This window comes from Hylaeus volcanicus, chromosome 6, assembly GCF_026283585.1.
Source record: "Hylaeus volcanicus isolate JK05 chromosome 6, UHH_iyHylVolc1.0_haploid, whole genome shotgun sequence".
Lineage (NCBI taxonomy): Eukaryota > Metazoa > Arthropoda > Insecta > Hymenoptera > Colletidae > Hylaeus > Hylaeus volcanicus.
Window position 1 is genome coordinate 19,041,850 of NC_071981.1, and position 14,311 is coordinate 19,056,160.

The 14,311-nt window shown below is 41.0% G+C and overlaps 1 protein-coding gene across 1 annotated transcript; it reads right to left on the reverse strand.

Annotated features, from left to right (window-relative positions):
• Positions 1-907: 907 nt before the first annotated feature.
• Positions 908-14,245, reverse strand: LOC128878035 (uncharacterized). The gene is made up of 6 exons (XM_054125821.1): positions 12,690-14,245; positions 11,780-11,929; positions 6,604-6,764; positions 4,855-4,957; positions 3,602-4,206; positions 908-2,831 (listed from the first exon to the last, which is right to left on the reverse strand). Exons 1-6 carry the CDS (start codon positions 12,958-12,960, stop codon positions 2,613-2,615), a joined length of 1,509 nt encoding a protein of 502 aa, XP_053981796.1. The 5' UTR covers positions 12,961-14,245; the 3' UTR covers positions 908-2,612.
• Between the last annotated feature and the right edge of the window lie 66 nt (positions 14,246-14,311).

Here is a 14,311-nt window from a genome sequence, read left to right on the forward strand (position 1 = left end):
CCCCCAAAAAAAGGAGGAAATTGCATTGTAGTGAAAACACAGTTCACCAAGTTCTCCTAAATAGTACACATATCACGGCGCTTTAAAAATCGAAGAGAGCCGACAATGGCGCAAAGTAGTTTCGTTAAATCGGATTCGCAGGGGTAAACTGTGTCCCCTCCCGGTGAAATAAGGGAAATAAAAAAGAAAATGAGAGATAAAGAGAGAGAGCGAGAAGAAGAAGAAAAAGCTCATTACGAATTAGTACAGTACGGTATCAGGGGAGCGACACGTGCTGTATCCGAGGACTCTGTATAGAAACCTGTACACAACTGATTCACACGAGCACACACGAATACACACAGTCACACACACGCAAACATATATCCAAGCAATCTACAGAGAGACACGAGTTCAATGACCACCGCCCTTTTACAAGTTTTATCGGTCCTTTTGACTTTGTAGATAGGGATTCGACTTTTCTTATACGGCAGCGACGCCGACGACGTCTGCGTCGAGGATAAAATGACTTCGTCGTTACGCAGAAGTCGTCATCGTTGGATCATAATTATCGCTAATCTCATTATCATTATTATTATTCATCGTTACGGTTACACTGCCAACCTTGGAAAGACTGAGCCCACCTGCTGTTACGTTGACGAAATTAAGGAGAGGGGGCTGGTCGAGCCCACGTTTTCCATATTTTTGTTCGGAAAACGCTTTTTAAACCTTTTAACCGCCGCACTGGGGTATACTCCGTCTAGAATAATAACATGCTACAGCGTTGTATCGTACGATGTAGCGCAATATTGTTCTAGATGTACAAATCGAAGAAGACGCCAGGCATTCGAACTTGTTGGCTTTTGTGGTCAATTCCGTGAGACTTTTTACTTCTGTATTTAATTTTTACATGTATTTATAAGTGTAATTGTTAAAAAATGAATAGCCAAGTTTATTCAACACGAAGGCTTTTCCTATCTCTGAGTGATCCAACAGCGAAGAGGTTGAGAACTACTATTTTAAGATTAATAATAATTTTCGCGCTTTTTAAACATCAATCTTAAACACGTAAGCGACAATAAATAATTTTTTTGGAAATATTTTGTGGCGAGAGGAATAACATGTTTTTAAGATTTTCTAAACGGTGAGCTCGACAAACTCCCTCCTCAGTCTTTCCAGGGTTGATAGAAAAGAAGAAGAAGCAGAAGAAGGTGATGGAACACAGATGATAAAATGATGAGCTCGTAACGTCACGCCGTAACGTGTTCTGGTCGGAGCGTGTTTCTTTTGAAATTCCGGCGTGACGTAACATTCATTATTGTATTAATAGCATTATAATTTATTCTTGTAACATCATTATCGTTATCGCTGCGATTTCCGTGATCATCGTCCGCGTCTGCCGCGCTAGTGGCCCCTCGAGGACGCGTTTTTTGGCTACCTTTCAAGCTAAACCCTCGAAAGGAAACGAAGGACACGGAAGATGAGACGTTTTCCCGGAAAAAAGGTAGAAACAGGCAAAATTGTATTTTCTTCATATTAAAATAAAAATCACATAAAAAAAAAATTTATATATTATATAAATAGGATTTTATTAGTTCAACGTGGTGTCCATTCTGCGTTTGAAATTTTTCTTTTTCCTGTGTCGATAATAGACAAAATCTTCTTTTTATCTTGCTCACATTGTACGCGTTGTTCTAGATTTGTGTCCAAATAAAAATTTTGCTCGTCTTCGAGGGAACCAGGGGCGAGATTTTGCGCGCGTATCGTGGCCGATGATCGCGACGTGTAATCGCGAGAAATGAAGCGGAAAAATAAAAAAGGCGAATTATATATCTATTATTGTATCGAGAGTTGTGCGCTGCGTTTGTGATTTAAGCTAGTTCGTTTGTAAATAAAGACTATTTAACTCTTTGACATTCGTGTCTCGCGCGAGTCTTCGATTCTCACTTGCACCTCCCAAGACGTCACATTTTACTTTACGATTATTCCAATAGATCTTGTTCTATATTACTTTTAATAGCCCAGATTAACATTTAACAAAAAAAAAAAAGGATTATCCCCGTTTTCTTTGGCTGTAAAGGTGGTGCAACCCCTGCAGACACAAACTACCCTTTGAGGCATGGAAACCGAGAGAACCTGGAGTCGTAGAATTTTAATTGGCTATTTCCACAGAGAGCAGAAAGGCAGACATTTGGTTTTGTAATGAGAGCCCCAACCCTCGCGAAAACATATTTTGAATTTATCTCAAGAGCTACTTAAATATTTTACTATGAATATGTCGGTGATTCGTTGAAATATGAATATATTTTCGTGACGTTTGCAGTTTTATTCGTAACTATATTTTTCTCTTATCGATACTATATAAATAAATAAATAAGATAAGAAATAAGAAAATATATACACAGCACACGTATCGGTCTAAGCTTAAATTAAACGTTGAAAATAAGGTAAATAAGTCAGATATATCGAAAAAAAAAAACGAGTATGCCACAATTGGTAACGAATTAATCTCCGTGTGGAACTGACGCACGAAGCTATGATCGATCGAACGAAGGGTATCAATGTTCGGATGACCTGTATGAATTTCAGACTCGTACCTTTTCACTAACCGAGCCCATTTATCATTAGCTCGTTCAAGACACGCATGGTAATTGTTCGTACACGAGACACATGCCAATATTGTCCTCCAGCGTGGTTCCTGTGTCCTGTCCACTACCAAAAGCCACCCTTATACGAAAGGGCGTTGCCCAAGTCTCCACGCGGCAGTTTCCTTCTTCGTCCACCTCGTTTTGATCGCACAGAGAGTCACCACAGTGCTCTAGGTTGCAAATTCCAGCCTCGTTGTTCCCAGGCTGCGGCAAATAATTTATGAAAAGCCTTGAATTACTGAAAAATAATTACTAACGCAAGATATAATTTTCCGCGTTGATAAAGCAAAGTTCTTTTGGCTCGGACGTTGCTTCTCCCATTTTTCGCCGTGTAAATCATAATTTTTCGCATTGCAGAGGTTGCACGGACCTGCATTATGCATATTGTCTCGAAAACTTCGTTCATGAAAAATGGACGACGTTAAGAGAGGAAAACAGGTTTTCCTATGTTACCGCAATGTATAATGCGGAGATTTCTTTTTACAATTTACAGTCCGATATAAGTAACGAAAGCAATCGTACTCGGTGTTTGTACGATACTCTTATGGGTGGTAACAATGTTAACACTAAACCTACCGGCGTTCATTTGTAACTATTTCTATCGTATAGGAATTGTGCACAAAAATTTGAAAACGGTCATTTGACCGGTCGTGGTAGATTCAGTGTTAATTGATTAACGTATGTATTGTAAAAAGAAAGAGAGGTCAGTGTTGGGTTAGAGAAAGCTTCCTATCGTAAATAAGAATATGGACAACGTCTAGTAGGTACTGTTTGCTTAGTCACAGACTCCGCAGAGGCTGATTAAAACGTCTCGCGCAATTCCCCTTACAACTCCTCCCAGGACTGATCTCTCTATACCCCAAGAATGCAACCTCATTCTCCAAGAGGAAAAACCGAAAAAACACAATTTTGTAAATTTACTACCTTCTCCAGATCCCCCAGCGTTCCGCCAGAAATAAACCAAAGAATACTACCGTGATAAATTCCTCGAAGTCACAAGGGATGAGCACCCTGTCCCTGCACCGTGGCTGCCCGTAAGACTCCGTGTTCGTCGAGACGGCTTCTTGCATCGTGGGACTCGAGTCGTTCATCGAAGCAGCAACTTCTTGTTCCATGGGATTCGTTCCTGATCCTTCCATATCCACCTCCATGTTGTTCACAGAATTGTCATCGTTGGTCGTGTTCTGGGCAGTGGAGTTTCCAACCGAGTTCTCATCAAGGGACGCGTTGGCGTTGGTATCGTTGGCGTTGATATCGTTGGCGTTCGTCGCCTGCATCCTTCGAGGACCGATCCGGAAGGAGTCCGGCGTACAAGGTACGTAGGAAATCCCGCACATCCCTCTTTCCTGGCGAACGCAGATCAGGTAATCTTGGTCCGCAAGGAATCTGCCGTTCGACAAGTAATTGAACGTCTTCAGGGTGCCGTTGACGCCATGGTAGTGCTGAAGACATCCGCTCGGAGCACGCTGCTCGAAAGCTAGTTGAACGATTCGCATCTCCCACATGCGAGACTGCAGATCGCTGGGTAAGCGAAAGTCCAACGTCAGGGACTGATCGTCTTCGTCCAAGTCTATGTATACTGGAAACAGGACGATTCGATTCGATGAAATAATTTCAAAGAGGATCGAAACGGAGATTGACGATGAAGTATGATCATTCAGATTAGTTTTCGCTAGTCTCGGAACGGGAGTTATTTATTACGGAACGTAACGTTTCGACGTCAAAGTCGAGAAAGTTTCTCGGAGGTATCGTTTTTCAGTGTTCGCTGCCGGTTATTTCTCTTTTTTTAAAAAAACGTTACGTTTTTGCTCGAGAGATTAATTGCTATTTCTCGCTTTTTCGTTGCAGCGATGTTACCAAGATTTTAATCATGATGTACGGAGTTCTCGCGAAGATTCATTACTCGGATTCGTTTTATTAATCACCCGGGAGGTTTGTGAAACTTCTCTGAAAAACTGAAACAAAATTTGAAAGCTGTTGATCTAGTAGTTTTCTTAAAATAAAATGTCAAACGTGGTCCCCAAAATCAGTGAGATACTTAATCCATAAATCCAAGGCACAGTTTACACGTTCTCGTCCGAAGTCAAATATTTGTCTGGCGACCGACGCGCGACGTTAGTACCTGCAGCCCCCGTGCCGTGCGAATACTTTCGTCCTTCTCCGTATATATGCAATTGTGGCGTAAATTATAAATGTTAATGCGAAGCACGAAGGAACTTCTACTTACGATGCTGGCCACTGTTCCAACCGCACATTTGAAACACGCTCCTACCATTTCTGATTTCCATGATATCTTCGTCACATACGCCCGTCCTAGCGTTGGGTTGACCCTACGACGATCGATAAGTCTCGTGAATGAACAAGCCGTGCAGTACATGCGGGCGATTTTTATCAGTCGACCAATACACGTATGTATGTACACCACGCTATTCGAATACTTAAGCCAGTAGATTGTGACCGCTTTTGATCCGTCAATGTATATTTTCACCGCTCATTAATTAACCATCGGGAGACTCGAGAAACGGGCAAAAGAGTTCTTTCGATGAATTGCCTCGTTTAGGAAAAAATGAGTACTTTAATCGAGACGTAATTAAATTGAAATGGTCTAGTATCGAGCGATATTTTACTCGTTGCCTGTGGAACGTTTACGCAGATTTAAGGCGTTCGAATAATCGAACCGTTTAAAGAATGCTAATCGAATAGTGGAACTTCAAACGATTGCCAATAACGAACGAATGCATTATACGGGTTTATCAATAATCGAGGGCTTTTCGCTCACTTCGTTTCAAAGATAAATGAAAAACTGAAATGTTAGTTTTTCTCTTTGCTCTTTTCCTGGTCGATCGGAATGGTTGCGGAGACTTTTATTAACTCGATTATTGAACGACGTTTGATAACTGCTCTCCGAATGTTGATATTTTTTCTTACGACCGAGGCTCTGTATCGCTTTTACTCGTATCTGTTTATAGCTTCCAGGCGTGTGCATTATTTTCGAAACTGTTTAGCGTAAAAGTTGCTTAAATTAACATGAACTCCGAGAAGATGTACAAGTTCGCTGTAAGTCCATTAAAAATTCTGAATTTATAACTTAATTTACCCTGTCGAGGAGAGTTTCAAGTTTCATCTGCCGCGCAATACAAAAGAGCCTTTTGTATAATGAAATATTAAAGGAAAAGTAATCGCGAGTAACCGCGCGAGAAGTTTGCAACACGGTTAACGAAACAAAATAAAATAAACCTTCCGTGATTCTAATGCGAGCGGAAGAGTTACGTTACTCGATACAGTGTTGTTACGCAGTTTATTATCAGTTTCTCATCGGTGATCGAATTCCGCGAAACTGGCGTGTTTTCTACGGCTCCAATGCGCCGCTTTTCGCATTTTTGTCGCGAACAAAAACGAATCCGAAAAATAACAGCTCTGCGGTTTTTCAGAACCGATGACCGTTCATGGGTCTTTCAATGGTCATGATTGAGTATTTAAATTAATACAAGTTTTAATCGAAAATTGTTGATCGAAATTGTTGATCGAAATTGTTGATCGAAAGTTTCTCATGCTCGAGGAGAAACGTGATCTTTTTTTACACCTGTAAAGGCTGTAAAACATTCCCATGTAACGAATTAAAAATTCATTCGTTTCGCCCCCGTTTTCCAATTAATTTCTAACGACCCTATTACTTGCGTCGACACGCCTGAATTTTCTAGCGAACACGTCTCCTCCCCCCTTTGGAGATCGTGAAATATCAACGAAGGGAGACTGTGGAGAACGATGGAAAGGTATTTCGGTTACCGAACCGTCGAGTTGGCAATTAAAGATCAACAATTCCGTCCTGGGAGCACATCGGTGCCCCCGTGTCGTGGTGGTCAGTGATGTTTGCTTTGGGGGAGGGAAATGGGTGTCGCTGAAATCACGAATGCGTAGTATTCTGGGGTTAACATGCCGTTAGTGGAGCAAAGAATGATAGAACTGCGTGGCTTACTATGTTGAAGTGGACGAAATCGATCCTGAGCTGGCTGACCTGCCTATCGATCTTCCGTACGACCACCGAACAGTTCATGGGCCAGTCGATGAGGTTGGGGAAACCAGGGCTGATCACGTAGGTCAGATTATTTTGCACCTCCTCCGCGCAACTTGCCGTGACTGATGACATAAGAAAAAAAGAAAAAACAGAAAACAAAATACTAGGGTCTACGCAAGGAATTATTACACGATTATGGTGTCAAAGGAACGGATAAAACTGAATTACTTGTCTATCAAACAAAAACTTAAATGTGTCAATTTTAATGTAAATTCTCTATTGTCCACAGATTTTAATAACAACTCAAGCCAAGAAATACAAACATCGACAGCAAAAGTATGTCTTTCTCTGACGAAGCGACGTACTCGATTCCGTTAATTTTTGTTTCCGCCGTTCGGAATACAAAGGAGTTAATTTCTTAAAGAAACGAAAGGCGAACGATGCGCAAAGCATAGAGGAGGAACAAGGGGGGCCCAAGCTATTTGCATGCAGCGCGGAAAATCGTTCTTCCGCGGATAACACCGGCTCGAAAATATTGATCCAGTTTCAGCCTGTTCTATGGCCGGGAAACAATGAATTCGAGTGCGTTCATGTGGTCAGAGCGTGCCGCGATAAACGTGCATTGATAAAGATTTATTTTCCGTTGACTTTTAGGTACTTTCGTGCCTCGGTAGAATATCGCGAATCAACGAATTCGCGAGTCGATTACTCGCCGAAAATATTGACAAGATAACGTTCGTAATTGTCGCGAGTCCGTAGCCGCTAGAATTGAACTAATACGAATCAAATGATCTGTTGATTTTCTTTCGATTCAGCGTATTGGTACAGCATTTGAATTTTATCTTCCACATCGCTTCATAGAGCGTCCATATTCGCGAACTATTCGAACAATCGACCATTGACCGTGTGCACCGCTCTTCTTCGTTCTCTTATACGCCGTGGATATTCTGATATTTTTATGTTCCCGTGGTCATGATAACGGGAAAAGAAGTTTACTGTACTCCTACAACAGGAAAACTGTGACAACGGTACACGATGAATTATGATGCGCGACGCGACATTACTTATATGTGTACCGTGTTTACGCGCACAATACGACAAAGATTAATGCCAAGAAACCTGTTTCGCGCCAAAAACACGCGAAGAGATCAACGATTGCGACTCGAGATTGAACAACATCTGCCCGTACATGTTTTCGACGCTGTTCGAGTAAATATATTAGCGATGATTCACGAAAAACGACCATCGTTCGAACATAGAACATCCAACACCGTTAGGCGAGGAATCGTATTCCGAGAAAAAAAAGATGAAATCGTTTTAATCGTGAGAAAATAATGCCGTTGAAAGCTGGACCGACCGACGCAATTAACATTTTCGATGCACAATTAGCGCGAGCTAACTGGAGGAGTTTCGTCGCGCGAAACCGCTAACAGGCAGTTATGAAAGTTCATTTTGGGAAAGTTCGAAATTTTGAGCAAACCATTTTCACGGCGGATTATTAATCGCAATGTGACGCTCTCGTAAGCAGCCCCGAGCTCCGATAATGAGTTCACATTCAGCCATTCAGCGGTCGTTTAAGAGTCACGGGGACTCTATTCAGCTGGCTCCGACCCCGAGGAAACGGTTAGCAGTTCCACGAGGACATTTTTCTCCCTCTTTCGCTCGGAAAACAAGCCAGTGGGCAACCTTAAAAATTGATAGAGCGGTGTCTCTGCGGAAAGCCGTCTCGTTAGGTCTTTAAGACCTAACCTTTTCATTGCATCTTTTTATTTCGTCTTTCTTCAACCCTCGTCCGTCTTCTTTTATCGAGTAATATCGAGGCGACCAAGAAAATATTACGCATCTCAATAGTCGGTTCCTTTTCCTCATCGCGAGTTTTTAACGATAATTCGTATACAAGTATTTGATTAATTCTTTATCGTGAACTTAGAAACAGTTTTCAGCCGATCCTAAGCCACGGATATTTTAAGATAGCTCTCCGTGCGAATTTAAAGCAGTCTCGTTGAATAACAAGGTCGAGGCATTCGGAAACTGGTCGAAACTGCGTACTCGTTTCTAAACAGCATATCCAGTATGCATAACTCGAATGTAAAACAGGAGATCCGATGATTGTGGAATCGTCTGCCGCTACGAACCGACAATTGAAGGATCTGTACCCTCCATGCAAAATACTTTCTCTCCAAGTCGTTCGTAAAAACGATCAAGTGGTAATTAAAGCGCGGCCATCGGAAAGATTATGACACAGACCAATATTTCTTCGTCCAGGTAGGCGGTAAACGGTACAATATTCAAGGTTAACACTTTTATGGATACGTTTCGAGATATCGTTCGAATTTTACCGCTATGATTGAAGGAGAAACCGCTTTCGCGTATTTCTCTCTGACTCATTATGAAATGTCGTTGTATATCATCGGGATTGACGAAGTGTAGTTCTGAAAGTGAAAAACTAATTTACATTAGGACGAGAAATAGACAAAAGTTTTATTTAGAATCAGTGTGAATCACGTGAAATACCGACGTCCATTCACGTTATGGTTTGCAAATAAATTTCTAATAAAAGAAGTTTTGAAACTAATATCGCTCCGTCGCTCAGAAATTCAGTACACGTTCAAGCCACAGCAATCTAGAGCGAATATCAACATTGTATTCCCTTCGGTTACCCAAAAACTCTGATTATATCGAAACTTTTCCAATTTCTAAAGAGGTTCGATATACCCTCCGAAATACACGTGAACCTCTACATTTTGCTCGTTTCTTCAAACCGATATAATTGTTCAAAACTTGTCACTCTACGTTACAGCAACATCCACTAAGAAGTAAAAACATCTTTACTTCTCGGTTCTTTCATTGCTTCGACGTGTCACTCGTTGATAGCTCGTGATCACCGATAAACGAGAGCGGAATCGCGATTGTTTCCAAGGACGTGTTCACGAGGTCTTGGAAGACGATCCCAAAAAACAAGTAATTGGCGAAAAGGTCGACGATACGCGGAGGCGATCATCTATCTGGGACACACGAGCGAGTCGCCAGGCAATTAAATAACTGTATAACTTGCGCCGTACATTCTCCCTGGGCACGCGAGCTTGTATCAGCCGTTCCTCTCGTTCCTCCTGTTTCTCCTGTTCTTTTTCCAGGTTTCTTATCCGCGCTCAAGGAGAACGCGTTCTTGGAGATCGTTCCCGTCGACGCCGCAGCTATCGTGATACCGTTAACCATAATCGACGTTCACCATAACTGAATTAATGCCGCAGACGCCGGTACACGGAGTTCGGTCCCGACCAATCGATTGATACGGTAAATATTCGAATCCGGTGACACAATTTTTGAAAATCGTCTAAAATTCTGAAGAATATTCACTTCCCATATTGCCAATTATCGCGTTAACGAAATACATCGAAAGTGTCGATGATTGGGTTATCGTCCAAATGAAATGCAAATACCTTATAGAAAGCGAAATCGGATGTCTGCTCGAACGAAGGTATCGACGACTTTCCAAGTAGGACTTCGAAGTGATGGCGATACAAGCCTCTATTTAAATTAATTAGTTACAACGTTACCTAAATATCGTAATCGTGCACTTGTTTCTGTTACACCTCGGTGTCCTTGTTCTACACAAAATATACCGTGTAAAACGAAGCTACGCGTTTGTTCAGCGATCGCAACTTATTCGATTATAATCGTCTAACGTATATAGAGTGTGATAAAAGTTTTCCAACACGAAAGTGGTAAAATCTTTGAGCAGGTTCACTCTAGCGATATTGATGGCGGTATACATTCGCGTAGGAAAGTTTCAAACACGATATCCGTGAAATGTTCACGCGAAATGAAAATAGAACGTGTACGTGCTTCCATACAGAAGACTGAGCAATTTGCGATTCGCGGTACACGGTGTAGGTGGGTAACACCCAGTGCAGATAATGGAAGTTTTATTTCATTTTCAGGATAAAAGAAATCCGTGGAACTCTGTTAGCGCGTGTGTTTGCATACACGGTGGAAATTTCATCGTTTGTCGTGACGCGTGGTATTACGTTTGTAATACTTTAAATGGAGCCCGATTTTCGAGCGACCCTACGTGACCCGCGTATCGACTTACATATTGGAAATCCATCAGTGCTATATTGAATTCGAAAACGTTTCCCGAACCTTTTCGTAGAAAATCAAATTTGCCCGAAATACGTAACAAATGTATTATTGAATGAGTAATTCATAACACGCGACATCGTATAGTACGGTGGATCTGAGAATGTTACATCGGTCTGGTGATTCATGGTTCCTGAATATTTTCTGTACAGTTTTAATAAAATATATATCCAGCATCGAAAATTTAACAACATAGCAAACCGTATACCGAACAGGTAATTAACTCCTGCCACCGGTGTGTCGTTATATTCGATCGAGTAATAATTTGCAATTTTGATCGCGAGTAATTAATTATTTGTATTAGGCAAACGTTACACCTGGAATTTTGGAATATTAATTTGTAATTTGTGGCGTAAAATGCAAATATAATAGAATATAATACAAACATCGAATTTACGACAAACTGGCAATCATTATCAAATTTTGTCCATGGAAAAATGAAATGCAAAAATGTTCGAAGTATTATTGTGCATAAGGTAGAAAATCAAATGGAGGCAATGTATATATTTTTTGAGTGAATTTATAAAATTACCCGTTCCCCTTTTTCGCGTATTAAAAGCTCATCGACAGATGAAAATGTTTCGACTGAAACTGCATTGATAATCAAAAATTCTAACGAGTACAGAATCGAATTGTAAAATAATGCTCGTACATTGCTCGGATGAACTATTTAACGTGAAATCCATAAGAGCAACGTGTGCAACGCACTTTATCGCTTAAAAGTCATTTCGATTCGACGCGAGTTTGTATGAATTTTAACAGCCATCGGAAGAATGGAATGAAATGGAACGTTGATCGGTTGAGTAAATGAAAAAAAATGCATTACACGCAACGTGCAAACGCCCCCTTGGTTTAATCACCGATATCGAACGAAAAGCGTACGAAATTTTAATCGTGCTCAGGGAACGATCGTTTGTAGGGCTGCTGGATATTCCTGTCACAGAATCTACGAAACGTTCACACATCGAATGAATTGGGAACAACAGTTTGTACTTACATATGCAACACACGCCAAAGCCAAGTGCACACGGTCCATGGGACTTCCCCTGCTGAATGCGACACTCATACGTGTTCATGCATAAGCCCCGTCGCCGTTTGTCCTGGGATAGGCACTCCTCTTGCACGGGGGTGGGAAAGAAGTTTAAAACTGGAAGAAAATTGCAAACGAGAACACAAAGATAATAATAAAAACCTCTAAACAAATTTTTCTTTTTTTTTGCCCAAATTTCAAGGTCTTCTTCAATTGTTACATGTTCGACAAACATATGCGATACATACACCTGTACCAGTATCCTTGAAGAGGTTAAATAATTCTCGAATAATTACCTATTTAAGACGCTGTTAGAATTCGTGAGATTTCAATGGGAACGAGAACCGTTTGCCTGCAGCGCTCTTGTAATTCATGAATATTATAATTAACGTTACCTGAATCTTGTCCTCCGCATGAAGTGTGGCGCGTGACACTCCATGCGGTGAAATCGTATTCTATTCAAATTGCTAAACACAGGTAATGAATAAACAATCGACGGAATAATAAATTCATAAAAGCTTTTCAGGTGAAGAATTATTAAACTCTCTTTTTTATCGCGGAGTCAAAACGAATAATTTATAAATGAAAATTTCGACATAGTTTTCGTCGACCCTAGGCAACTGTCTCTCTTTCGGATGCTACTACTCGGAGTCCTCTGCAATTAAAACCTATCGGTTGTATAATACTATTACGGTTGTTGATTACGTTCAACTGTAATGAGACGCGTCTGCCGTTTCATCGCAATTAAATCGCGACACATTTGTATTTTGTATATTTGTAGGGTATGTTTTGAAATTGTTTTCAAAACATACCCTACAGACTTTAGGATTAGACGGAACAAAGATAATAGAAAGATAATGACTGCGTCAGAACTTACCCCTAGAGATGGAATACTTGTCAAAAATCGTCCCGTCGGATGGCCTCGACGCGATTTGGGTTTGATTAGGTCTCGGGGCGGGACTCGGCCACAGATTCAAGCCCATCAACGACCATTGATGCGTGTTTAATGGGAAGACGATCAGAGCGCAAACACTGCTCGACACACGCGATAAAACACTCCACCGCGCTTCCGTAGGGAACACGATGCTCGTGAGCGCGACGAGTTGCACAAGGGTGATCGGAAGATGCCTGAGGACCATGTCGACCATGAGGCGAACGCATCCACGTGGTTCTCACGAATCTTTGAAGAACACGAGCGAAAGACGATGACCGACTGACTGACCGTTGCACCAGCCACTTGGGACCTAGCACATGTTGGGCCCCTACTGCTACAGTTGCTTCAACTATACCGCTACCGCTGACTTGATCGCAAACGAAGGACTCGATCGAGGAACGGTCCAAACGATCAAATCTTTTACGATCCGAATTCGTCATTTTTTCGAACGTATTATACACTCGAAGGAAGAATTTCCCTTCGTTTATTTGTTTTCATTTCGTGAGCAACCGTAACCGGTAACTTTAACTGCGGCAGTTCCTAACGAGGTGATTACAAGTTACAAAAAAAAAATATTTATGGCATCCTCGAGGATGGCTTTTTAAAATGTTCTCGATGCATCTCTGTATCTTTATGACGACGCTCCTGGACGTGCCCCGATAACTGTCCAATTGGAAGAATGGAATGTTTTATTACATCTGATCCATGCACTAGAATTTTATGTACAGTTACTGACATAAAATACCACGGACTAGTTCAGGATATCCGTCCAATTTTATGGAAAGTGTCTGTGTAAGCACGAAAATGCTTGGATGTATGCGTTTTCACTCATCTGCCAATAACAAGGATCCAATTGAGGCTTCGTGTCTAGCTTGTTAATCGTTGAAGACACAGATAAATGTAGCCAGATGAGAGAAACCGTGGACGCGCAGACATCGACTGATTAACTTATAATTAGTGTAGTTCAGGGTGATCAACGCAAAAGCAATGTCATCTAGAACACGCATGGGCAACCGTGGCCTCGCGGAATGAATGTGGCCCGCGGTCTACGCAAACAATTTATAGGAAATACAGTTTCGCTCCAAAAGACAATTTTACAGTTCTTATTACGTCACTATTTATTCCGTTAGCTTTAATAAACAAATTCGCCTTCAACCTACTCCGTTTAACGAGAAAGTATGTAGATACTCTTTTTTAATCTTTTTTTATCTTAGCTTCACTCAGGAGACTAACTTTTTATGAATCTTCGATCAAGCCTATTTGAATGTATTACGAACTAAAGGTTTTGTTATGAGAACGTTGCATGATATTTTAAAACGATTATACTTACGTTAGTATAGATTACAATAGGCATTATTAAATCACAAGTTAGCAATGAACAGTCTTAAAGATCAAGACATTCGCTGAGAATTCATGAAATGTAACATTTATTTTCCTTTGAGTGATAAAATCTTTACGAATGATAAAAGCGGGATATTTACGTCGCGTGTAACCAGAGTCACGAAACCATCAACGTCAAGTATAACAGTATTGCATTTTAGATTTTATCTATCATGAATTTCATA